The sequence below is a fragment of the Magallana gigas genome, chromosome 1 (assembly GCF_963853765.1).
Source record: "Magallana gigas chromosome 1, xbMagGiga1.1, whole genome shotgun sequence".
NCBI classification, from domain to species: Eukaryota; Metazoa; Mollusca; class Bivalvia; order Ostreida; family Ostreidae; genus Magallana; species Magallana gigas.
This window is the reverse complement of record NC_088853.1, coordinates 6,352,390-6,380,266: the sequence shown is the minus strand read 5'-3', so window position 1 is coordinate 6,380,266 and position 27,877 is coordinate 6,352,390. Positions and strand designations below refer to the sequence as shown.

Here is a 27,877-nt window from a genome sequence, read left to right as displayed (position 1 = left end):
GAGCAAGTGAAAGTCACTGACAAGAATGACATGACTACCAAGTCAGGTCCTATATGTAATTATTGTAAGAGAAAAGGCCATATTAAATCAGAATGTTGGGCATTACAGAGAAAGAAATTTAATTCTGATAATCCCAGTCCCAGTGCCCTTACTTCTGTACAAGGTAAGTTTGTCTGTAGCAAGTTTGAAAACCCCGAAGTAAAGTCTGAATCTGATATTCTTAGGGAGGAATTTATACCATTTGTGTTTGATGGTTTTGTGTCTTTAGATGGTACTGACTTACACCCTATTAAAATTTTGAGGGACACAGGTGCTTCTCAGTCTTTGTTTCTAGAGGGCGTGCTGCCACTGTCTGAGAAATCGTATACTGGTTCCGATGTGTTGATTCAGGGTGTAGAGTTGGGATTTGTGAAAGTTCCTCTTCATGAGATAGGTTTAAGATCAGATTTAGTCTCTGGAAATGTAGTAGTTGGGGTTAGACCTACTTTACCTGTTAAGGGTGTATCTCTTCTGTTAGGAAATGATTTGGCAGGGGGCAAGGTTGTTCCTGATCCAGTTGTTTGTAATAGGCCTAGTATCATAGGGGAGGAGGAGAATAAAGAGTTATTTCCTTCTTGTGCAGTCACTAGAGCCATGGCTAAGAAACATAGAGATCCTGATCTTAAGGTAAGTCGGGATAAGTTAGATAAGGGAAATGACTTAAATATTGGTCTAAATGAGACATTTATGTCCAATTTGCTGAAATCAGAAAGTCATACTTCCTCAGAGAACCAACATCAGCATGCATCTAAGGATGATGTGTTGGGTTTACATGAAATGTTTGATAAGACACCTCTTACTAGGGATAGGCTGATATCTGAGCAAGAATCAGATTTAGAAACTAAAGGTCTAAGTACCCAGGTCTTGTCTCCTGAGGAGGCAGTAAAGGTCCCTATTTGTTATTATAAGAATCAAGGTGTTCTTATGAGAAAATGGCGTCCCCGTGATGCTCCTGTAGATCATGAGTGGCAAGTCCACCATCAGATAGTAGTACCTAGGGCATACAGACAAACAGTCATAGGTCTCGCTCATGACACGCCTATGTCAGGTCACTTGGGCATTAAGAAAACTTACTGTAGGGTTTTGGCTCATTTTTTTTGGCCTAAGATGAGAAAGGATGTAGTTGAGTACTGTAGGTCCTGTCATGTGTGCCACGTTGTAGGGAAACCCAATCAAAAGATCCCTCCTGCTCCTTTAAATCCAATCCCTGCATTTGATGAACCCTTCACCAAGGTCATTATAGACTGTGTAGGCCCATTACCCAAAACTAAAGTAGGTAATCAGTACCTGTTGACAATCATGTGTGCATCTACACGATTCCCTGAAGCAATTCCTTTGCGCAATATTAAGTCAAGAACAATTGTGAATGCTTTGACAAAGTTTTTCACCAATGTAGGGCTACCCCTATCAGTACAGTCGGATCAAGGATCTAACTTTACATCCAAAGTCTTTAAAGAAATCATGTGTGAGTTAGGTATCAAACATCACACTTCAAGTGCATATCACCCAGAATCCCAGGGGGCTCTTGAAAGGTTTCATCAGACCTTAAAGACTATGATGCGTACATATTGTTTGTCAAATGAGAAAGATTGGGACCAGGGGATCCCCTATCTATTATTTGCTGTTAGGGATGCTAAACAAGAGTCTTTGGGTTATAGTCCCTTTGAACTTGTATATGGTCACACTGTGCGTGGCCCATTAAAACTCTTAAAAGAGAAGTGGTTAGGTCCAGAAACTGAGACAAGTCTGTTAGATTATGTGTCTAAATTCAAAGAGAGAATTTCTCAAGCATGGACCATGGCAAGAGAGAATCTAAAGGTAAGTCAGACAAAAATGAAAACTTGGTATGACAAGCATAGTAAATCTAGAGTTTTTAAGTCTGGAGACAAAGTCCTTGTCTTATTACCCATTCCAGGTCAACCATTGCATGCTAAGTATTTTGGCCCATTTGAGGTCGAGCAAAAGGTCAATGATGTTAATTACATCATCAAAACTCCAGGTCGACGCAAGAGCAAACAGCTCTGCCACATTAACATGATTAAACAATATCATGACAGACAAGATCCACATTATTGCAAGTCAGAACAAGTAGTTGCATCAAACTCTTCAATTACATATACTACAAATCAGAACTGGTGCCATGATCAGTCTACACCAAAGTTGAAGAACTCTGACATTTTAGCTAATCTAAAGCTAAAACTTGCTCACTTAGATGACACTGAAAGATTGAAGCTTACAAATCTTATACAAGAATTTTCAGACTTGTTCCCTGATGTACCCCAAAAGACAAATTTGGTATATCATGATGTAGATGTTGGAGATTCATCTCCCATTAAACAGCATCCTTATAGAATGAACCCTGTGAAACAAGAACATTGTCATTCAGAAATAGCTTACATGTTAGAACATGACATAATTGAACATAGCAATAGTCCTTGGAGTTCCCCTTGTATTCTTGTTCCCAAGCCAGATGGTTCATTTCGGTTTTGCACTGACTTCCGCAAGGTAAATGCAGTAACAAAGACAGATTCTTACCCGATACCTCGAATTGAGGATTGCATTGACAAGATTGGTTGTGCCAAATATGTAAGTAAGTTCGACCTTTTAAAAGGGTATTGGCAGGTCCCGTTAACTGAGAGGGCTAAGGAGATTTCTGCTTTCGTTACTCCCAAAGGTTTTTATCAATATAAGGTCATGCCTTTTGGTATGAAGAATGCGCCTGCGACCTTTCAAAGAATGATTAATCATTTGATTTGTGATCTGAATGAGAGTGAAGCGTATATTGATGATGTGATTGTGCATAGTGATACTTTTGAAGAACATTTGTTACATATTCGAGCATTGTTTGTGAAATTGTTAGATGCAAATTTAACTGTTAGTCTTGTGAAAACAGAATTCTGCCATGCTATTGTAGAATACCTTGGTCATGTTGTAGGTAATGGCCATGTAAAACCTGTTCTTGCAAAGGTTGATGCAATTGTAAAATTTCCAGTACCGCAATGTAAGAAAGAACTGATGAGATTCCTGGGAATGGCGGGATATTATAGGAAGTTTTGTCCCAATTTTTCAACTATTGCAAACCCATTGACTTGTCTTTTGAAAAAGAGTTCTAAATTTATTTGGAATGAAGCATGCCAGCAGGCATTTGAACAAATCAAAGCCATTCTTATGGTCTCTCCAGTTCTTTCATCACCAAATTTTGACAAAGAATTTGTGTTACAAATTGATGCAAGTGATGTGGGATGTGGTGCTGTATTGTTACAAGAGGATGAAGATGATGTTTGTCATCCTGTAGCATATTTTTCTAAAAAGTTTTCTAAATGTCAGCATAACTATTCAACTGTTGAAAAAGAATGCCTTTCTATGTTATTAGCATTGCAACACTTTGATGTATATTTATATTCGTCTGCTCATCCAGTAGTTGTTTTTACTGATCACAACCCTCTCACCTTTGTGAACAAAATGAGAAATAAGAATCAGAGATTGATGAGATGGAGTTTAGAGCTGCAAGAGCATAACATTGTGATTAAACATATTAAAGGGAAAGAAAATATTATTGCTGATGCTTTGTCAAGAATTGTTGTAGATTGAAATTTTATTGTGTAACATTTCTTGTGTGTGTACTTTGTAATGTGTAAAAGTTTTCGTTTACTCAAACTTTTCTTTAAGGGGGGAGATGTTATGATGATCAGCTGTTTTGTGTTTATGTTTATGTGTGACGTCATAGCGCGCGACAGGATGTGTAGTGTCGTCTGCGAGGTCAGAGAGACGCCAGGGATCGGTGAGGAAAGACGTTGAGGAATCCTCGGTAATTCGGCCATGCCGTGCGGGATCTAGATATAACTGTGACTGTTGGACCGTCTTTTACTTTCTGTGAACTGTGACCCGTCTGTTAACTGGTTAACTGTGATCTTCCTGAGCTGTGAACTGTGATTCGTCCGTGTGCGCGTACCGACCTGTAAAACTGCACCGTCCTGGCGCCATTCAATCAGCTGAGTATCTGTGAAACTTTGTTAAGATTATTTGATTCTGTATTTGTTTATTGTTTGTGTGTTTTGATATATATATGTAATCGATTAAATGTGTAAACGTTAATCGTTTTGACTGGTGTCTTTTGTAAGTGTCGCTATATTTAGAATTGGGGAAAGTTTTGGGCTAATTTTAGATTTCTAGTTCGGCGCACGTTACAAATGAATGTCTGAGTCTTTCAAGTATAACGGTTTGATTGTTCGGTCGTCCGTGTAATCGGTTTGACCAGCCATGACGGAGATTTAAATCGACGCTTGCTGTTAGTGATAATTACTCACCAGGTATTTACAGTTCAAACTATAATACACAAAGGTAATTCCAAAGATAATAAATCCAAACACCAGAATAAAGAAAACACATATATACACAGTCATGAACACATCCATTCCATGTAGAAAGAAAAGAAATGTCCAAGAAAACCGAAAAATCGGTAAAATCGTCAAAAGACTACGGAGCTAAGTAAGACGCGTCCTGCCAGCTCAGTGTCACGTGACCAAAAAGCCCAGCAGTCCTGCCGCGACGACAAGTTTCTGGCCGACCTAGGCACCGCAGCCACCGCGGTTACTCAGGCTCTTAACGGCCTGCTACAGCACATCAAGAAGGGGGCAGGGCCCACCGCGGTAAGTGGGATAGTCACTGTTTTCTTTTTCTGTAGCTTTTTATTTTCTCTCTCTCTCTCTCTCTCTCTCTCTCTCTCTCTCTCTCTCTCTCTCTGAAATAGACCTGTTACACAATATTTAAAAAAATGAAGAAATTATTACACTGAATTTTTGGTTATAATGACAAACACATTTTAAGGATATTTTGATACAAAGCATTGAGCCTTTAATGATACCAAGATCATGTCATTGAACTCTTCTGTGCAGTGAGGTAGTAAATGTATGTTTTTGATATTCAGGCTGGGGAGTCCCACGAGGACGCAGTGGACACGATCCTGACTGTGACGGACAGACTGTTCAGTAGTGTGGGCGACGCCCACGAGATGGTGAGACAGGCCAGGCAGCTAGCTCAGGTCAGCTCGCAAATATCTCACACATCTTTCATAAGTTCATTTCTATAAAAGTCAATGCTAGATTGGGTTAGCACCTACATGGCTCAGAAATTTAACACTGTTGACTGTTTCAATATATTTACTTGTTTATGATATAATTTTTTGACCTTGATATCTGTTGTTTTCAGGCGACCTCTTCATTGGTTGGGGCCATCAGGGGAGAAGCTGAGGGCCACTCTGACTCGGCCATGCAGAAGCGGCCCCTGGCCGCCGCCAGACTACTCACTGATGCCACCGCGAACATGGTGGAAGCTGCCAAGGTAAGGAAAAGTTGTGTGCATTGAACAATGAGATGGGAAGTATTATAGTATACTCTGTGTTTCTGGTTATGTAGACATTTGTAGGCCACAGAGCATATGATGGTAAAGGTAAAGCAGCTGAAATTCTAGAATGCAATATCATGTTAAACATTTGTGAAGTCAAATGTTATATTTGTTACAGAGTTGTATATCACAGTTGACAGCTATATCAAGTTAAACATTTGTAAAGTCAAATGTTATATTTGATACAGAGTTGTATATCACAGTTGACAGCTATATTATGTTCAATCAATTTCAGTAAAGTGTTATATTCTAATATTACAGGGCTGTGCGTCGAGTCCGAACGACTCGGAGCAGCAGAAGAGACTACGAAACGCTACAGAAGACCCCCGGGCTGCCACAAATATCGCTGCCAGCAACGCCCTCAAAAAGAAACTCATCAGGAGGCTAGAGGTCAGAGACTCATTAAGTGTCATATAATAATCTTTAAAACCTGTAATTTAATTGCAATAAATGATATACCACATGATGTCTTTATATTACAATCATGTTTTGTGATGAGACTTTACTTGAGTCATTTAGGTGTATTATGGTTACAACTATGCTTTGAAATGTAATTGGATTGTAAAACGAGTATTTTACAATCGTACTTTAATATGTCATTGGACTGTAAGAGATTATGTCTATGATTTGTAGAACGCCGCGCGTCGTACCGCCTCAGCCACCACACAGCTGATTAACGCCTCAAAGAATGCAACACCAAGAAAACCTCGGAACATCAACTGACTCAACAGTGTCAGGTATGGATTCATAGTTATTTCATCACAACTTAACTTGCACGAAGGTGGAAACGCTTAATACATATCTGGGTCCTAGTTTATGGCCAGTCAGCAAAAGGTCACTGGATCAAATCCTGCATTAGCCACATTATGTTTTCAGCTGTTTCTTTAATTGTCATGGCACTGCCGTATCTTTGTTCCCCTTAAGTATGAAAGTATTATTAGAGTGCTATCTGAGAATATTGTACTGTGTCTTCCATGTTTTGCTCTATAACACTATTTTATTGGCTGGAAGGATGGTATCATGTCCTTCACAAATACTGTTGATGATTGGCTGAGAGAATGATAGTGTGTCCTCCTTGTATTGTTGTATTTTATTGGCTGAGACTATCACGTGTTGTTCTCCTTCTACAGATCATGAATGAACAGCTGCCTCTGTTGATCCAAGGATTCCGGGGATCTGAGACAAACCAGGACAGCCCTACAGCCCAGCTACAACTGATTAATGCCAGCAAGGAATTTATACAGGTATAAAGTACTTATTATAAGAGAGACCATTTGGCAAGAAAAAAAATCAAACATTGATAGTACAATGTCTGTAAATCTCGCTGCAATGTTTGGGGGAGAAGGGAAAATGTCTTAAAACTAAGTTTTCTGTGCTATATTTAACTTATTTTGTTGTTAAAGATTATTTTATCAGAACAATATGTTGTGCACAGTCTATTATAATATACACTAGTTTCACATTTCGGTTCACTGGCTGCATTTCTCTTATGACAGCCTGCCAGTCAGCTGGTATCCGACGCAAACGCCGCAGCCCCAACAGTTGGAGACCAAGCAGCGAGCATGAATATGAACCAGGCAGTGAAGACGATGACCACCGCGCTCGCCGAGCTGAGAACCGCCTCTGGGAAGGCAGAGGAGATGTGTATCTCACTGGAGGTGGACGCCGCGCTTGATCAGCTGACTGAACTCGACCGCGAGCTGGAGGGGTACCGCAGAGCCGCCGACGGCGGTAACCTGGTGCCACTACCCGGTGAAACGGTAAGGCCAAGAGGAAAATGTCATGGTGATGATATTGTCAGTTCAAGGGTTAAAGGTCATGAATTCTCAATGGTAGTAGCATGTGTATACATAGTGCATTTGTTAATTGGATTATATGTAAAGTGGATCATTCATATTATGGTCAGGCCAGGGGTTAAAGGTCATGAATATTTAGTGATCGTAGCATGTTTATAGTGAAAAGATCATCACTAAAAATGTAAGTAAAGGGTGTAAAGTATCAGATATTTTTTGATTATTATATAAATGGGAGATTTGATATTTTACTTTGGCCTTCTATTGTAATATGGTGGAACGGCGATCGGCGTATTGAAACGCGTGTTCCGACGATTTGTGAGTAACACCAAATGCTTTTATTTCACATGGGAAAAAATTGGATAGGGTATCAGAAGCCCCCGCAAAAGGTACAACTTTGGCTAAAGGTGCTGTGTAGTGGTCACACGTATCATCACCCGGGGAGTGTCCGCCTTTCTTACAGACCTTACATCTGGACGAGTTAGGGCAGTCTCTTCTATAGTGGGTAGCCTCCTAGCAGTTAGTACAAAGAGGGGTGCGTTTATTTGAAGGTTGACTGTAGTGATATATGAAACACTGCAACCCTGCGCATTTGCATTGACGGGGCAGAAATTTGCCGTCCGGCAGAGCGCTAACATAGATTAAGCGATTACCATTCAAAATTCCTTAAAATAAATAGGTTTCAGTAGCTCCATTTTTAAAGGACATTCAATGTAACCGTTTGATTCCCGTTAGATTCCCGTTAGGTAAGAGAGTTTCACTCACAACACATTCGGTGATCAATGCGCTGAACTCAAATCACAATGTTGTACACAGGTTATTTTAAAAACCCGGTCGAAATAAATCCAAAAGTGAATGAAAATGATGATTCAAAGAAATATTATATACACAAACACAATATATACAAAATCTGCGAAGGAGATTCAGCCAAAAGCCTTTAATTCCCTCAAAAATTGCCAAAAACACGGAGCGTGGAACAAACGCGTCCTCACGGCTCAGCGTCACGTGACCAAAAAAAAGTTGATACATGATACTGTTACGTATTTCAGGTGGAGGCGTCGGCCATGAAACTTGGCTCCACCTCTAAGAACGTGGGATCGGCGATGGCTCAGCTACTGAGTGCTGCCTCACAGGTAAACACAGATAAATGTATAATGGAGACAGAAATTTTGTAGAATATATTTAGCATTTCATATATTCTGGTAATAGATATATGATGTAAAAAAAAAAATAAGACATCACTAGAAATATGAGATGCAAAAATTGAAACAAGATGACTGATGCAAATGAAAAAGTAACATATTTACCCCCGATTTTGTAATTTTTGTGATATGAGAAAAAATGGAGTGAACAGTATAATATATATATGACATGATTTTATTCTGTTGTGACTTTTCTTCACACATTCTTCCCTATGGTCATTTCTCAGGGACATGGATTTTATTTATCAAATATATTATATATTTTCACTATATGGTGATTTTTCAGGGCAATGAGAATTACGTGGGTGTAGCAGCCAGGGACACCGTGAACGCCCTCCGCATGCTGACAGAAGCCACACGCTTTGTCGCCTCAACCTCAGAGACATCGAGGTCAGACGGCAGGTCATCGACAGCGCCCGCTACTTCATCGACAAGTCGACGCATCTACTGGAAGAGACAAAGCGAGCCATGAACGACCCAGAAAACCCTGAGAACCAGGCTCGACTTAACCAGGTGGCCAAGGCTGTGTCGAGTGCGCTCAACAACTGTGTGAACGCCCTGCCTGGACAGAGAGACGTGGATAACGCCATCAGACAGATCACAGACTCGAGCCAGGAGCTGGCGTCCACCAAGGTACGCAGATCTGTCTGTTCAGCAGACAAAGTCTATCTCAGAAATAGACAAAATTTAAGTCGGAAGCAGATTTGATCTCAGAATTAGTGGATAAAGAGTCAAATGGCATCCACCGAGATAGTTACATCTATCTTAGAAATAGACGAATAGGCAACCTTATGTCAACAGTAAACAAACTTCATCTCAAATTTTAACTTGGCTCATAAAAAGTCACCTTTTTCACAGAAATAGTTCTCATTCTTTCAGAATTAAAATACTTCACATATGCATAGAAATCCTTATCTCATAAAAGTAATCTTAACAAATTTACTTCATCTATGCATCATTATTAGGAACTGATTGTGCATGAGAAGAAATCTATATCTCATAAAAAAAAATTCTCAAATTTAGATACCCCCTGGTAATCAAAAGATACATAATTGATAGAAATGAAATTGATATAAATTTCCCCCAATTCTGTTGTACTTTTATATCAGGATGATATATCAAACATAATCAGAAAATGTTATCTAATTCATTCAATCTTTATTTCCCCCTTGCAAAGATTTCATGTTGTAAATTACAATATATAAAGAAAATCAGTCAATCGTACAAAAATAGGAAATAATTGTGAAGACAACGTATATACATATATAGTAAGGAAAATATTTATAAATTGTTACATTTGCTCTAAGAATAATAGAGCTCTATTGTAGCATGCTGCTGCACTACATACAAATTTTGCGCAACTACAGATAAATTTTCTCTTGTTTTCTTTATCTAATAATGTTGTGGGTTCAAATCCCCCAAGCAGAATATAGTATAAAACTTCATCTCTTAGCTGTGAAAGCTCTACATATAAATGGACATCAAAATTATTGATTAAACTGTTGTAAAACGAATTCCTAACAAAAGCTGTGGATGGACACCCCAATACAGAATGCTGAAATTGGTTGCTGTAAGTGCATTGACATATTCTGCAGTTTTGGTCTATATACACGGGTGGAATGGTCCAGAGTTTCGCTAGTAATCTAATAAATGAAAATTCAAATTTCCAGAGTCTGATAGGAGAGACTGTATTGTGAAAAACTTTAAACATTCGGAAGTCTGTATCATTTTCCGTGCGACTTCTCCATTCCTCAGTATGGTGATTATGTATCGACTTTTTAACTATACATTTCCAATCCCTTTTTTCAGGGAATTTGCCAGCTTCATGAAATAAATGTAAATATTGAAGTAAATTATATTTGGCTAGAATTTTGTAAATATCCTTAAGAAATCCGGAAAATGGTTTGATGCCGTCCTGTAAAAGGTCACATAATCTAAGTAAGAAAATATTTTTCGTCAGACAGTTAATATCAAGCTTGCACAGTTTTCCAAAAAAGGCTAATTTTCTTTTATCTATTTCCGAAAAGACGGGATGTAGTCCAAGCATACTCTCACACATATCTGACCTTGTTGAGATTTTTAGACCTTGGATGTCTTATCACGAAATGTTGAAATTTATTTAAAACTTGTAAATTTGTTTGCTTTAAATTGTTCCACAGTTCACATCCATACAATACAGTAGGTAATACTATTTTTTGGTAGAGTCTAACAAGAGTTAGAGGGTTCATATTTTGAGACAGGTCGTTCCGTATTGCGAAGTATGCTTTCCTGCCTTTGTTACAGCTTTCCGTTGTTCGCTCACCAGACTTGAATTGAGAGTGTTGGATAATACCTAAATGATTGTAGCTATCGTTGATTGAGATGTCCTCCTCTCCTAATTTCCAGGCATGCTGCGTTGGAGGCCTTCCCTTACCAAACCTAACAACGCTAGATTTTTGCGCATTAAAGGAAAAGCGCCATAAACATGAATATCTATATGCAACGTTTAGCATCTTTTGTAAGCCCGTCGGGCTTAAAGTTAAACATGCAATATCGTCGGCTAATGCTTGGTTTGTTGATTTTACATTGGACACACCAAAGTTACTGCTTACATTTTCGAAACAATTCAATAAATCATTGATAAACACACAATATAAAAATCCAGACAATACACCTCCTTAATTGACAAACACCTTGTCTAATTTTAAACCATTCAGAAATTGTGCCATTCACAGCTACTGTGCTTTCATTATTGATATGACAATCGTCTATTATTTTCCATATCTTGCCCTTTAATCCCAATTTGTGAAGTTGTCGCCGCTGTCAATCTCAACCAGGCTGCCAGTGACATCGTCACCACATCTCGTTGCACACCCAAACAACTCGCCGAGTCATCTCGCGAGTACAGCTCATCTTACTCAGAGTTCATCAAATCTGGACTCACCATGGCAGGTCATTGAGAGCGAGATTATAACAAAATCAGATGCTAAAAGATCAAAACAGACGTGAGGCTTAAGGTGTGACATTACTGTAGATTCCTTATTTTACGCGAGTACTTAATTCAGAGATTCAACGATTTTCCATCAAATCGCGAGAACATAAAATCATGATTGCCAAAATATTATCATAGTTTCATGTAGTTAAGGTTTTCCGCTCTCAGCGGAAAACCTTACTATTATTCTGAAAAATTTTCAAATTTCTTATTATTTTTTTTTTTCTTCTAGACGCCAACTTTGATCCTTAATATCTCGCTCGTTTGTTCACCGATTGTTTTGAAATTTTCAGGACTGATAACATGCCGCGTGATGTTGTCGTTGCATATTTTAGTTGAGGAAAATCCTTATCCGGTTTTGAGTTATTCCCCTTTTAGTTAAATTTAACGACTTCTTTTGTCCAGGGGGTTTAGCTTAAACGATGACTGGCAGAGTCTCAAAGATGGGCTGGTTTGGAAGCTAATACATTGTATTTGTGCGAGATATATTTTATTTATTATTTAAATGCAAATAAAAGGGGTAGTATAGATGTTGAAACAAAGGTAAGAAAAAAAAATCAAAAAAATTCTCGTATTTTCCGTGTTAGTTTTCTACCTGATAAACATTTGTTATAACATGTATTTTAAAAGTTCTTGGTATTACCCAGACCTTTCATTCGGTATACCGAAAAAGGGGCTGGCCTTTATAATTAGGGAGTTAGAGGCGTCCAAAGTTTCTTGTCAATAACTTAAAAAGGAATAAACATTTCTAATGCATTATTGAAGCAAAGTTGTAAAGAAATTAATTTTGAATCTTTCTATAGTATTCAATTTAATGTTTTCGTAATTTATAGTCAGTATTTGCAGAAACAATGTTGTCAGTTCGGTCCATTTTTTGTGGGGGTGTGCACGTTTATGAGGTTATGAAAGGGCTTCTTGTAATGCACTAACTGATATATGTAGCGGGCAAAAATAATTCCACATAAAATTCCCAAATGTTTTTATACATATGTACATTTTCATTTCATATAGATAAACCTCTTTGACCTTATTTTTGTTGTTTGTTTCAAACTGTGCCCCTGTCTATATTTAGATGCATTACGAGACTCAGGTAACCGATTGATAGGAGAGTCGCTAGCTGTATTCAGGCCGTCGCCTAGACGACAGTGCATGTGCTTGTATAGAGCTAGACGTACACGATTAACGCCCCAGTGTGTAATATAAAGCACAATGTGTATTACTGACATGACAAATGTTTTAAAAGAAATTGTGTACATGCAGAGCAATGCAATGCTAGGACAATAAAATTCCAGCAATGTATATGGTGAGGCCGGTCAGACTGATACTGGTTCTGCTTGTTCTACAAATAGCGTATGTAAGACGAAGTATTTGGGTGTTATATTTTAAACAAATATAAGTATTGCTTTCTTAAAAGCTTGCATTACTCAACAAAGTATTTTATTGGAATCATTCTTAGTTACCTTAGCTGCATATATGTACCGCTCGGTCTGTATCCCGGAAAAATTGACTACCATCCGAAATTTTTCATACAAGGTCTACAGACTTGCAGATAACATTACCTTTAAAAATACATTTTGAAATTTGCCGCTGTTTATAAATTCATTAAAAAGACGCACAGAACCATGTGGTAATATGTCCTTTGATATGGGATTTATGACGTCTATTTATATTGTTTTCATTAAAATTATTTCATTATTTCAAGCTTGTGGGTGGAATGAAATCAGTTTCACATGTTATATGACATAAAGATGTCCTCTCCCCACTTTTTCTTGAAGCAACTATTTTTATTTTACATAAAAAAATTAAATTATCACGGAGTTGCCCCCCCCCCCCCCCCATTTTGGTAGCATGTAAAAAAAATGGTATGAAAATCATGAAATTATGAGTGAAATTTTGAAAATTTTGGAAAATTCAAAAAAAAAATTCTTTTTTTGCTTGTCAAGATTTGTTGGATGAGTTTGCCCCCCCCCCCCCACTTTCAAAAACGATACTACGTGCTTGGAAATTACTCATTTCTTTATTCCCCTCTTTAATAAACAAAACAAACTAACAAACATAACCGATCCAGATAAATATAATTTCATGTATAAAAAATAAACTTAAAAAACAAACTATATATACACATTCATCCTTCACCCACAATTAATATTGCCTTTTCGATATTTGTCATCGTTGTAGACCCGTGTAACAATCTGTTAAGTAGGTGCTTGCACGAAAAAGAAACCTTGCTGATCTACATTTTCATTAACGAATACAAAGAAAAAATATATTTTGATTTATTTTTGAATTTCTTTTAATGTAAAAAAAAAAAGAGAGAAGAAATTGGTTCTTAGTCTTCCTTTATGCCTGTTTGTTAGCGGTTAATCCAAGTTGATTTTGAATATCCTTTTGTAATTTAAAAAATGCGATGTAAATTTTTTTCATGCAATATTTCGGATAAAGCAATGAAGAGTTGTTTCTTGAAATTTTATTAGACCATAAAATTGTAAAATGCTAACATTGAAAATTGTGCCCGATTTCTTTCTTTTTTTTTAAGGTAAAACTTTATTGATTTAAAAAATGATTCTTTGAGAAAAACAAATTGACATAATCAATAAGAGTTTGACAATCTCTAACTGCAGGTCTGTAGCTTTTAGTCAGAAAAAGAATCGGATGGACGACCTAGGACACAGATCGTCCATCCGAATTTCTTGAAAATTGCCATTATTTTCGTACGCGGACGCAATACTCACCGAGACTAAATGGTTCGTATCTTAAGTTTTAAGTTTTAACTGCTTTGAAAGGTAATATTGGTTTTCTGATAATTATGAACATAAAAAATTAAATAAAAATGGTTAACATTACAGTAAAATTACCGGCATCGGTCTTCTCCGTGCGCGGATCTAAAAGGGGAAGGGTTCCAGACCCCCCCCCCCCAGCGAAATTTCTTTCAATTACGTGTACATTATAAACTTACCAAATATGCCTCGGACATCCCTTGGCAAACTCAAATAACCGTCTGACTTTTAAACCCCCACCCCGGAAAAATTTTCTGATCCGCGCATGTTCCCCCTCCTCGAAATACAAAATTATTCTTCAAAACCCCTTGTAAAATTTCCAGGATCTCCGCATATATACTAAGATATTCATTGGAGCTTGCGTTCGATAAAAACGCGTGTAAAAAGTTTGCCAATGGTCTTTTTACCTTCGTACCGGGCATAACCACAGTCCCACTCTGTGAATAAAATGCGGCGAATCAAACTAGAGACAACGTGTTAAGAGCTGTATTTTCTTATAAACATGTAGTATCATCGTGCAAAATGCACTGTTCAATTGTAATTTTTTTTTTACTTTACTTGTAAAATTCAACATCTGTTTCGTAATTTTTTCTCACAGTTTATTTCTTACATAGTTACTTTTTTTATTTCAGACTTTATATGTGATTTCAAAGAGACAGAATGTCATGTCTCAAGGACTGTTAATCTCTTAAAACAACATTGTGCAATTATCAGATTTTCATTTCTTGGACATCAAAGACTCATTGAGTTTATTTAATATTTTATATCTGTGAACCTTTCACTCAGCTTACTTATATCATTACCTGTCAATTGCAATTTATACTCATTGTTAAAATTCTTATAAATAGTTATGTACAATTGTCAATGCGCAGTCTGGAATACGGCGGCCAGCCCCGGCCACGTCCGACTCTCCCAGAGTCTTTAGTCCGGAGGCCGTATCCGACTTGTTTGTAACATGTCTGTCTGTTAAATTGTTATAATGTTGCCATCGTTGAGTCTCGTCCAAAAATGTGGAATCCTGCATCAATTGCCTGTTTATTTCTCTGGAACTGTATACTGGTGGACCTTCGGAAATACGGCAAACCTACCCTTCGTTTTAGCTTACGGCCCACAGCGCGCCCCAACCTTTTACCTTATACACTTTACGCCAACATTCCCTCACCCGGTTTGTACTGCACACGACCGATGCATATCCAGACGAATTCTCTATCACCGTAAAATCTACGCGGTCACAGAAATATTATACTTTGTTTCTCAGTGTTTACACATCTAATATTGCACTATGGTCAGCTATCAATTTTTTGTAATACGTCACAAGTATGACGCAGCTAGGACGGAAAACCTAATCGTTGCTTGCAACGAGCTCGTCTCTAGTTTATAATATGTTTAAAAATTAAAAGCCTGTGATTAATTTTGATTGGTCGGTTTCCAGGTCTGTCCAAGGATGGAGACACACAGAACCAGATTGTGGGCGGACTGAAGAACGTCTCCATGGTTTCTAGTTAACTGCTGCTGGCCGCCAAGTCTGTGTCGGCCGATTCCAAGCTCTCCCAACACCAAGAATCTACTCTCGAAGGCCGCCAGGTAGGCACTCAAATATTACCTTTATATAATCCAATATTACATTGAGTTACTCTACATAGTCTAATCCTTAATGTGTTTGAGTTTTATCTTAAACTTTTGTTAAGTTTATAGCCCCAGAGTCATTAATTATGTGTAGTTTTGTAACGCATGAAAATAGTTAAACTGAGTAAGGATTTTAGGGGTTTTATTTCAATTTCATTGTTTGATATTTTAAACTTTTACTACATTTTGTCTGACAGAGCGGTGACGGAGAGCATTAACAAGTTGATCAACGTCTGTACTGTGTCGGCTCCAGGGCAGAAGGAGTGTGATAACGCCCTCAGACAGATACAGGTCAGTAACACCCTCCAATGTGTATGTATTTTATATATAACCAAGGACAGAAGGAGTGTGATAACGCCCTCAGACAGATACAGGTCAGTAACACCCTCCAATGTGTATGTAGTATATATAACCAAGGGCAGAAGGAGTGTGATAACGCCCTCAGACAGATACAGGTCAGTAACACCCTCCAATGTGTATGTAGTATATATAACCAAGGGCAGAAGGAGTGTGATAACGCCCTCAGACAGATACAGGTCAGTAACACCCTCCAATGTGTATGTAGTTTATATAACCAAGGGCAGAAGGAGTGTGATAACGCCCTCAGACAGATACAGGTCAGTAACACCCTCCAATGTGTATGTAGTTTATATAACCAAGGGCAGAAGGAGTGTGATAACGCCCTCAGACAGATACAGGTCAGTAACACCCTCCAATGTGTATGTAGTATATATAACCAAGGGCAGAAGGAGTGTGATAACGCCCTCAGACAGATACAGGTCAGTAACACCCTCCAATGTGTATGTAGTTTATATAACCAAGGGCAGAAGGAGTGTGATAACGCCCTCAGACAGATACAGGTCAGTAACACCCTCCAATGTGTATGTAGTTTATATAACCAAGGGCAGAAGGAGTGTGATAACGCCCTCAGACAGATACAGGTCAGTAACACCCTCCAATGTGTATGTAGTATATATAACCAAGGGCAGAAGGAGTGTGATAACGCCCTCAGACAGATACAGGTCAGTAACACCCTCCAATGTGTATGTAGTTTATATAACCAAGGGCAGAAGGAGTGTGATAACGCCCTCAGACAGATACAGGTCAGTAACACCCTCCAATGTGTATGTAGTATATATAACCAAGGACAGAAGGAGTGCGATAACGCCCTCAGACAGATACAGGTCAGTAACACCCTCCAATGTGTATGTAGTTTATATAACCAAGGGCAGAAGGAGTGTGATAACGCCCTCAGACAGATACAGGTCAGTAACACCCTCCAATGTGTATGTAGTATATATATAACCAATGACAGAAGGAGTGTGATAACGCCCTCAGACAGATACAGGTCAGTAACACCCTCCAATGTGTATGTAGTTTATATAACCAAGGACAGAAGGAGTGCGATAACGCCCTCAGACAGATACAGGTCAGTAACACCCTCCAATGTGTATGTAGTTTATATATAACCAAGGACAGAAGGAGTGTGATAACGCCCTCAGACAGATACAGGTCAGTAACACCCTCCAATGTGTATGTAGTTTATATAACCAAGGGCAGAAGGAGTGTGATAACGCCCTCAGACAGATACAGGTCAGTAACACCCTCCAATGTGTATGTATTTTATATATAACCAAGGGCAGAAGGAGTGTGATAACGCCCTCAGACAGATACAGGTCAGTAACACCCTCCAATGTGTATGTAGTTTATATAACCAAGGGCATAAGGAGTGTGATAACGCCCTCAGACAGATACAGGTCAGTAACACCCTCCAATGTGTATGTAGTTTATATAACCAAGGGCAGAAGGAGTGTGATAACGCCCTCAGACAGATACAGGTCAGTAACACCCTCCAATGTGTATGTAGTTTATATAACCAAGGGCAGAAGGAGTGTGATAACGCCCTCAGACAGATACAGGTCAGTAACACCCTCCAATGTGTATGTAGTTTATATATAACGAAGGGCAGAAGGAGTGTGATAACGCCCTCAGACAGATACAGGTCAGTAACACCCTCCAATGTGTATGTAGTTTATATAACCAAGGACAGAAGGAGTGTGATAACGCCCTCAGACAGATACAGATCAGTAACACCCTCCAATATGTATGTAGTTTATATAACCAAGGACAGAAGGAGTGTGATAACGCCCTCAGACAGATACAGGTCAGTAACACCCTCCAATGTGTATGTAGTTTATATAACCAAGGGCAGAAGGAGTGTGATAACGCCCTCAGACAGATACAGGTCAGTAACACCCTCCAATGTGTATGTAGTTTATATAACCAAGGGCAGAAGGAGTGTGATAACGCCCTCAGACAAATACATGTCAGTAACACCCTCCAATGTGTATGTAGTTTATATAACCAAGGACAGAAGGAGTGTGATAACGCCCTCAGACAGATACAGGTCAGTAACACCCTCCAATGTGTATGTAGTATATATAACCAAGGGCAGAAGGAGTGTGATAACGCCCTCAGACAGATACAGGTCAGTAACACCCTCCAATGTGTATGTAGTATATATATAACCAAGGACAGAAGGAGTGTGATAACGCCCTCAGACAGATACAGGTCAGTAACACCCTCCAATGTGTATGTAGTATATATATAACCAAGGACAGAAGGAGTGTGATAACGCCCTCAGACAGATACAGGTCAGTAACACCCTCCAATGTGTTTGTAGTATATATATAACCAAGGGCAGAAGGAGTGTGATAACGCCCTTAGACAGATACAGGTTAGTTACACCCTCCAATATGTATGTAGTTTATATAACCAAGGACAGAAGGAGTGTGATAACACCTTCAGACAAATACAGGCCAGTAACACCCTCCAATGTGTATGTAGTTTATATAACCAAGGACAGAAGGAGTGTGATAACACCTTCAGACAAATACAAGTCAGTAACACCCTCCAATGTGTATGTAGTATATATAACCAAGGGCAGAAGGAGTGTGATAACGCCCTCAGACAAATACAGGTCAGTAACACCCTCCAATGTGTATGTAGTTTATATAACCAAGGGCAGAAGGAATGTGATAACGCCCTCAGACAGATACAGATCAGTAACACCCTCCAATGTGTATGTAGTTTATATAACCAAGGACAGAAGGAGTGTGATAACGCCCTAACTGTGATGCTGTATTATTGTAGATGATGAAATCTATGCTGGAGAGTGCCAATGAGCCAGTGACCGACCTGTCGTATTTCGAATGTCTGGACTCCGTCATAGAGAAATCTAAGGTAGGTAACTCATTCCTCGCCTGTATCACAATGTCTGTGGCGCGGAGAGTGAACTCTCAGAATGTATCCAAGAACTAAGTCGCATGATGGCTGACTGTCGGAGTAGAAAGTGATGCTTTATCAGTTTTTGACTTTTTAGTGTAGAGAATGACTCTTTGTGAAAATCCCTTTGTCTTGTATATAGAATGAAGTAAAGCTTTGTTTTCATTCGTCTTCATGTTACTTACAAACCTTTGCAATAAAAATTCATATCTTTGTTAATGGCTGAATAATGTATAACTAGAATTTTCCCAAATCCTACTAGATTAATATTTAATTTTGTTATTTTTTAATTTAAATCTTTTAACATTTACAGCCATCTTATTATGAATTATTTATGAATGCCAATATCTGATTGGCTAATCATTTCTAAACTTTTTTGAATGCTATTGACTGATTGGCTGATTGTAAATTAACTGTTTTGAATGCTGTAAACTGATTGGCTGATTGTATAATACTGTTTTGAATGCTATCGACTGATTGGCTGATTTTGTGAGGATTTTATCACCAGAGTCTGGGTAAATCTCACCTTCTTCTTGTATCTCTTCTATTTTTGTTGTACCCAGAAAGCTTATAACAGACATGCTCAACACCCCACCTCCATCCTCACCCCCACCCTCACAAAAAATCTTGGGTTGATCACATCGTTTTATATTTGCTCACTGAACACATAATCACACACTATCCTAACCTCTGAACTTCACCTGTATTTCAAATGAAACACCCAACCTTCTCAAATGAACTTAATGAAACTTCGAGTAAATGAAAAAACAGTCATTTTGAATGTACATGTCACAGTTGATGGGCCAGTAATGAGTGTAAGGTCGTTATATTGACATTGTACATGTCACAGTTTATGGGCCAGTAATTAGTGTAATGTCGTTATATTGACAATGTACATGTCACAGTTTATGGGCCAGTAATTAGTGTAAGGTCTTATATTGACGATGTACATGTCACAGTTTATGGGCCAGTAATTAGTGTAAGGTCGTTATATTGACAATGTACATGTCACAGTTGATGGGCCAGTAATTAGTGTAAGGTCGTTATATTGACAATGTACATGTCACAGTTGATGGGCCAGTAATTAGTGTAAGGTCATTATATTGACAATGTATATGTCACAGTTGATGGGCCAGTAATTAGTGTAAGGTCGTTATATTGACAATGTTGAGCTTGTTATGTGTTCCCACAAACTGTTTTCAGGGTCAGGGTTCAGCCATGTGAAGGGAGAGGGAAAACTGGTGCTTGTTCAATGTTATCTTGATTTAGACTTGTTTTTCTATGGACTATTTCTTGGGTTGTGGGGTTTTATTTTCCAATTTGTCTCTGTCAATTTCATCATCAGTTGCATGTTTGTTGTCATTTTTTGTGTCTGCCTTTGTTGTTTTGAAAATTGATTAATACCCCCCCCCCCACCAAAAAAAATGAAGGAAATGACTTCTATGCTATGTTTTGATAAAAAAAAAATATGGCTAGTGCTATATGCATACACATATGTGAAAATAGAAAAATAATATGGTATTTATTCATGAATTAGATAAGTAGAAAATGACCAAGCTAGTTACTGTACATGTACCTGGAAAAACTTTGTATTAAGCTTATTGTATATTTCTCTTGTTTATCTGTACTAAGTACATAGCTGGACAGCATACATGTGATATACAGAGAGAATTAACAGTGCAGCTATCATCTTACAAGTTCTAGATTGTTTGTTCTTCCTCTGGAAAAATTAAATGAAATATGTTGTTGGTTTAATTTTAAAATATCTTTAGAAACTTCATTTCATAGAATCTGAGGTTTCAAGGCTATGTGAATTCATGACAAATTTCATTTTATAGTATGGGTTCCCGTTGTGATAATCAGATATTAATATGATCATATATATTTTTTAAAATTCAGTTTCGGTAATTTTGCTAAAATAAGCATTTATAAAGAACAGATTTCTTCCCCAATGTACAGTCCCAGAACACGATATAGAGAAAGCATGTATGTGTGTTAACATTACCCCCCCCCCCCCCCTCAATCTGTTGTCTGTAAACATTATGCTGTGTGTTGTTTTTTGCATGTTCAAGCCTGAAAACTAATTACAACAGTGTCTTCTCAAATACTATATGATGGTCCCCTAATAAGCCTAACTGTCAATCAGAGAATTGGCCTTGATGTCAATCTGAGATCAGAAGTGAGCGAGTCTCTGACCATGAGCTTGGTCCCTCCGCCTGTCTGTGCCTACTACATGTATTACAAATGTTGACAGCGAATCTCTGGCCCTGAGCTTGGTCCCTCCACCTGTCTGTGCCTACTACATGTATTACAACTCTGGTCCTGAGCTTGGTCCCTCCACCTGTCTGTGCCTACTACATGTATTACAACTCTGGTCCTGAGCTTGGTCCCTCCGCCTGTCTGTGCCTACTACATGTATTACAACTCTGGTCCTGAGCTTGGTCCCTCCGCCTGTCTGTGCCTACTACATGTATTACAACTCTGGTCCTGAGCTTGGTCCCTCCACCTGTCTGTGCCTACTACATGTATTACAACTCTGGTCCTGAGCTTGGTCCCTCCACCTGTCTGTGCCTACTACATGTATTACAACTTCGGCCCTGAGCTTGGTCCCTCCACCTGTCTGTGCCTACTACATGTATTACAAATGTTTACAACTCCCCTCTCCTTGGTATTGTTTTCAATATGAAAAAATTCAGTCAAATTGAGGCTTTAAATGTGAATTACATTTTTGCATGCATGTAATATTTTGCTTTATTTTGATGATATTGATCTCCTTAATGTTGACCAGTATATGTATTGATGATATTGATCTCCAATAAGTTGACCAGTATGTGTATTGTTGATATTGATCTCCTATAAGTTGAACAGTATATGTGTTGATGGTATTGATCTCCTATAAGTTGACCAGTATATGTATTGATGGTATTGATCTCCTAGAAGTTGACCAGTATATGTATTGATGATATTGTTCTCCTAGAAGTTGACCAGTATATGTATTGATGATATTGATCTCCAATAAGTTGACCAGTATATGTATTGATGGTATTGATCTCCTAGAAGTTGACCAGTATATGTATTTATGAAATTGATCTCCTAGAAGCTGACCAGTATATGTATTGATGATATTGATCTCCTAGAAGCTGACCAGTATATGTATTGATGATATTGATCTCCTAGAAGCTGACCAGTATATGTATTGATGATATTGATCTCCTATAAGTTCACCAGTATATGTATTGATGATATTGATCTCCCAGAAGTTGACCAGTTTATGTATTGATGATATTGATCTCCCATAAGTTGACCAGTATATGTATTGATGATATTGATCTCCTAAAAGTTGACCAGTATATGTATTGATGATATTGATCTCCTAGAAGTTGACCAGTATATGTATTGATGTTATTGATCTCCTATAAGTTGACCAGTATATGTATTGATGTTATTGATCTCCTATAAGTTGACCAGTATATGTATTGATGATATTGATCTCCTAGAAGTTGACCAGTATATGTATTGATGATATTGATCTCCTAGAAGTTGACCAGTATATGTATTGATGATATTGATCTCCTAGAAGTTGACCAGTATATGTATTGATGGTATTGATCTCCTATAAGTTGACCAGTATATGTATTGATGGTATTGATCTCCTATAATTTGACCAGTATATGTATTGATGGTATTGATCTCCTAGAAGTTGACCAGTATATGTATTGATGATATTGATCTCCTAGAAGTTGACCAGTATATGTATTGATGATATTGATCTCCTAGAAGTTGACCAGTATATGTATTGATGATATTGATCTCCTAGAATTTGACCAGTATATGTATTGATGATATTGATCTACTAGAAGTTGACCAGTATATGTATTGATGATATTGATCTCCTAGAAGTTGACCAGTATATGTATTGATCTCCTATAAGTTGATCAGTATATGTATTGATGATATTGATCTCCTATAAGTTCAGCAGTATATGTATTGATGATATTGATCTCCTATAAGTTCACCAGTATATGTATTGATGATATTGATCTCCAATAAGTTGACCAGTATATGTATTGATGATATTGATCTCCTATAAGTTGACCAGTATATGTATTGATGATATTGATCTCCTATAAGCTGACCAGTATATGTATTGATGATATTGATCTCCTATAAGTTGACCAGTATATGTATTGATGATATTGATCTCCTAGAAGTTGACCAGTATATGTATTGATGATATTGATCTACTAGAAGTTGACCAGTATATGTATTGATGATATTGATCTCCTAGAAGTTGACCAGTATATGTATTGATCTCCTATAAGTTGATCAGTATTTGTATTGATGATATTGATCTCCTATAAGTTCACCAGTATATGTATTGATGATATTGATCTCCTATAAGTTCACCAGTATATGTATTGATGATATTGATCTCCTAGAAGCTGACCAGTATATGTATTGATGATATTGATCTCCTATAAGTTGACCAGTATATGAATTGATGATATTGATCTCCTATAAGCTGACCAGTATATGTATTGATGATATTGATCTCCTATAAGTTGACCAGTATATGAATTGATGATATTGATCTCCTATAAGTTGACCAGTATACGTATTGATGATATTGATCTCCTAGAAGTTGACCAGTATATGTATTGATGATATTGATCTCCTAGAAGTTGACCAGTATATGTATTGATGATATTGATCTCCTATAAGTTCACCAGTATATGTATTGATGATATTGATCTCCTAGAAGCTGACCAGTATATGTATTGATGATATTGATCTCCTATAAGTTGACCAGTATATGTATTGATGATATTGATCTCCTATAAGCTGACCAGTATATGTATTGATGAAATTGATCTCCTATAAGTTGACCAGTATATGTATTGATGATATTGATCTCCTATAAGTTGACCAGTATACGTATTGATGATATTGATCTCCTAGAAGTTGACCAGTATATGTATTGATGATATTGATCTCCTAGAAGTTGACCAGTATATGTATTGATGATATTGATCTCCTAGAAGTTGACCAGTATATGTATTGATGATATTGATCTCCTAGAAGTTGACCAGTATATGTATTGATGATATTGATCTCCTATAAGTTGACCAGTATATGTATTGATGATATTGATCTCCTATAAGTTGATCAGTATATGTATTGATGATATTGATCTCCTAGAAGTTGACCAGTACATGTATTGATGATGTGATTGATGAACCATTAAGCCAACTGTATCACTCATAAATAATACTGACATTATACCTGTTGTACTGCTTCAGATTAAATAATATTTTGAATGGTTAGTTAATGTCTGGATCAGTTAATTAGTTAATTACTGGATTAACTAACTGGCCCCTCTTTCTGTCCTGCAGCTGTTGGGAGACTCTATGACTGGGATCACGAACCACGCCAAGAAGGGTGACCTGGAAAACTTCTGTGACTCCGTGGGGAACTTCTCAACATCTGTTTGTGGACTCACTGAGGCCGCCTCACAGGTAAGGGACAATCTCAAAAGTTTTTGAATTCAGGGATTGACTCCTATGAGTTGCTATTTTTTTCCAAAATGGCACAAACAAATTATTTTGAGACCATAGAATTTTAAGTAGGAAATAGAGTTACAGAGGAACTGTCTCAAAACATTTTACAGAAAGTAACTGACTCAAAACTCTACATCAACATTCTGTCAAGAGTGACATTGCTGATGGAGTGTAGGAGATGGAGCACCAGAACGTCCTAATATGTATGATGAATGAATAATAACATTTGTTTTTCCTTTAAATTACAGGCGGCCTACCTTGTGGGCATTGCTGATGGAGCGTCAGAACCTGGAAGGCCCGGGCTGGTGGACCAGTCCCAGTTTGCCCAGGCTAACCAGGCCATACAGATGGCGTGTTAGATCGGGCCGGATAATCGTAGCTATCAAAGACAATATTGCGAAACATATAAATGTAATAGATACTGACTGTAAATTTATTATGTGGCTAAAGATAAGCAAGGTTTTATTCAACGTTGATAAAGATGTAATCTGTGGAGTTGTTTACATACCTCCAGAGGCTAGCAAATATTCATCTAATGACAGTTTTATGGAAATATAACAAGAGCTTTTTAATTTCTCTAAAGACTCGAATTATTTTTGTTTCATGGGAGATTTTAACTCCCGAGTTGGTCGTCTTGGTGATTTTGTTGAACCTGATGATTTTTTAACAAATGTAAAACAACATAATGTTGTTACTGAAAACATTGATTGCGCCTCTTATTTTGAAACTTTAGGAATCCCTATTTCTAGAGCTGCCATGGATACTGTATGTAATAATTTTGGTTATAAGTTGATAGACTTCTGTGAAAAAAACAATTTTTTTATTGCAAATGGTCGAGTTGGTAATGATGTTGGTGTTGGTGCACTCACGTGCAAAAACAGTAGTACCGTAGATTATGTTTTATGTAGTCTAGAGCTGTTTCAGTATCTATGTAATTTTCAAGTTCTAGACTTTTGTAATTTATTTTCTGATGTACATAAGCCTATATCTTTTTCTATCAAGACAAATGTCACCGCTTCAATTGTTAATTCTTTACCTGCGAAAAACCAACCAACTGTGAAACTTTGGTCAGCAAACAATGCAGACGTTTTCCGTGAAAAGTTAGATGACTCCACCGTCGAAAGGATCACTGACGAACTATTACATTTAAAGACATCAAATACCGTGAATGAGGAAAATATTAAAACGGTGATGACAAAATTGTGTAAATTATTCATTACAACGGCAGAACAATCTTTTGGGAAAAAACATAGTGCTCCTGTAAATTCCAAGGATAAACCATGGTTTAACTCCAAATGTAAGACAGCAAGGAAGAAATTTCATTTAGCGAAGCGTATGCACAGCCGCAATCAATCTACAGAAAATAAGGCCACCTTAAAGTTAACAAGTAAACATTATAAAACAGTTATGGGCGAATCCTTAAAGAAATACAGAAAGGACTTATCAAATAAATTGCAGAATCTACGTGCGTCGAATACTAGAGAATACTGGAACATTCTTAACAATTCAAATAAGACAAAAAAATGTTCTGCGGATATTGATACATTGTATAATTTTTTAAAAGTATTGAATAAAAATGAAGGCGCTGAAACATGTGATAATATTATTGATCAATCGGATACGGTGAATGAATTACTTAATACCCTATCACTAGGGAAGAGATTGTGAATTCAATTAATAGTTTAAAAAACAACAAAGCCCCTGGCTATGACAATGTTATGAACGAACACATTAAAACTACAATGTCGAATTTTTTACCACTGTATGAAAACTTGTTCAATATTATTTTTGATACTGGTATTGTCCCAGAGGAATGGTTAATAGGCATTATTAGACCAATATATAAAACCAAGGGTGACCCATCTAATCCAGAAAATTATAGACCAATCACTTTATTAAGTTGCTTAGGGAAAGTATTTACTAATATTTTAGGAACACGCGTTGAACATTTTGCAGATGATATTTCACTTATTAAAGAAACACACACACTGATCAACAGTAAAAAGAAATTATTCTGTGCATTTGTAGATTTCAAACAAGCTTTTGATACAGTATGGAGGAATGGGCTCTGGTACAAACTTCTTAAAAGTGGAATAAATGGTAAATGTTTTACATACATAAAAAACATGTACAAAGGTATAAAATCAAAAATATGTATTAATGGTTTTTCATCTGATCTTTTTACTTGTAATGTTGATATACGACAAGGAGAAAGTTTATCTCCATTCTTGTTTTCCTTGTATATAAATGATCTAGAAGATTATTTGTTAGATAAAAACATAACTGGACTGTCTACAATTACTGAGGGAATTGAAAAGGAACTTTTTTTATACTTAAAAATGTTTATCATGTTTTATGCAGTCGATACTGTTATTTTAGCTGAGTCTGCAAACGACTTACAGTTTGCCCTTAATGAATTCTATAGATACTGTGATACGTGGAAACTTACTGTTAATATTTGTAAAACAAAAATTGTTGTATTTTCTAAAGGTCGTCAACCCAAATATGTATTTTCATACAATGGTTTACCTATTGAAATAGTTAAGGAATTTAATTATCTCGGTGTAATTTTCTCAAGAACAGGTTCATTTTTCAAAAAAACGGCTATGTGAGCAAGCACAGAAATCAATGTATGGAGTTTTAAGGAAGATAAGAACTTTTAATTTACCTATTGATTGTCAATTAGATTTATTTGATAAAATTGTTGTACCAGTTTTATTGTATGCATGTGAAGTTTGGGGTTATGAAAATATTGAGATTATTGAACGTGTCCATTTAAAATATTTGAAACATATACTTAATCTGAAAAGTTGTACACCTAGTTACATGGTATATGGTGAAACTGGACGATTTCCTCTGTATATAACCATTTTTACTAGAATGATTTCATTCTGGGCCAACATAATCAATAGCAGTGAAAACAAGTTAAGCAAAATCATATATATGTATGTACGTATTCTTTTTGATAAGGGACAAACATTAAATCCATGGCTATGCTCTTTAAAAAATGTTTTAGATAAATGTGGGCTTTCAAATTTATAGTGTGATCATGAATCGTACCATTATAACTCCAGTTAAGAGATCAATTTTTACAAAAATGGCATAACGATATTCAGGAATCGACTAAGGGTGTTATATATAGAATTTATAAAACAAATTTTGTATGTGAACGCTACTTACTCTTGTAATCAGTAAATTAAGAAAAATATTAGTTAAGTTTAGA

General features: G+C 37.1%; 2 protein-coding genes across 2 annotated transcripts in view; both read left to right on the top strand.

Moving 5' to 3' along the window:
* Window positions 1-16,102, top strand: part of LOC117687349 (talin) — a 123,574-nt gene extending 107,472 nt beyond the window's left edge. Inside the window, exons 6-11 of the mRNA XM_066081801.1 lie at window positions 6,939-7,202; window positions 8,285-8,368; window positions 8,724-9,070; window positions 11,228-11,368; window positions 15,618-15,769; window positions 16,009-16,102. Coding sequence (XP_065937873.1) covers window positions 6,939-7,202; window positions 8,285-8,368; window positions 8,724-8,909 — 534 coding nt within the window. The 3' untranslated portion in view covers window positions 8,910-9,070; window positions 11,228-11,368; window positions 15,618-15,769; window positions 16,009-16,102. The remainder of the gene's footprint in view (window positions 1-6,938; window positions 7,203-8,284; window positions 8,369-8,723; window positions 9,071-11,227; window positions 11,369-15,617; window positions 15,770-16,008) is intronic.
* A 2,161-nt stretch (window positions 16,103-18,263) lies between these two features.
* Window positions 18,264-27,245, top strand: LOC117687500 (talin-2-like). Its single transcript, XM_066081805.1, has 4 exons — window positions 18,264-18,299; window positions 18,965-19,054; window positions 24,490-24,612; window positions 24,903-27,245. Exons 2-4 carry the CDS (start codon window positions 18,965-18,967, stop codon window positions 25,011-25,013), a joined length of 324 nt encoding a protein of 107 aa, XP_065937877.1. The 5' UTR covers window positions 18,264-18,299; the 3' UTR covers window positions 25,014-27,245.
* The last annotated feature ends 632 nt before the right edge of the window (window positions 27,246-27,877 follow it).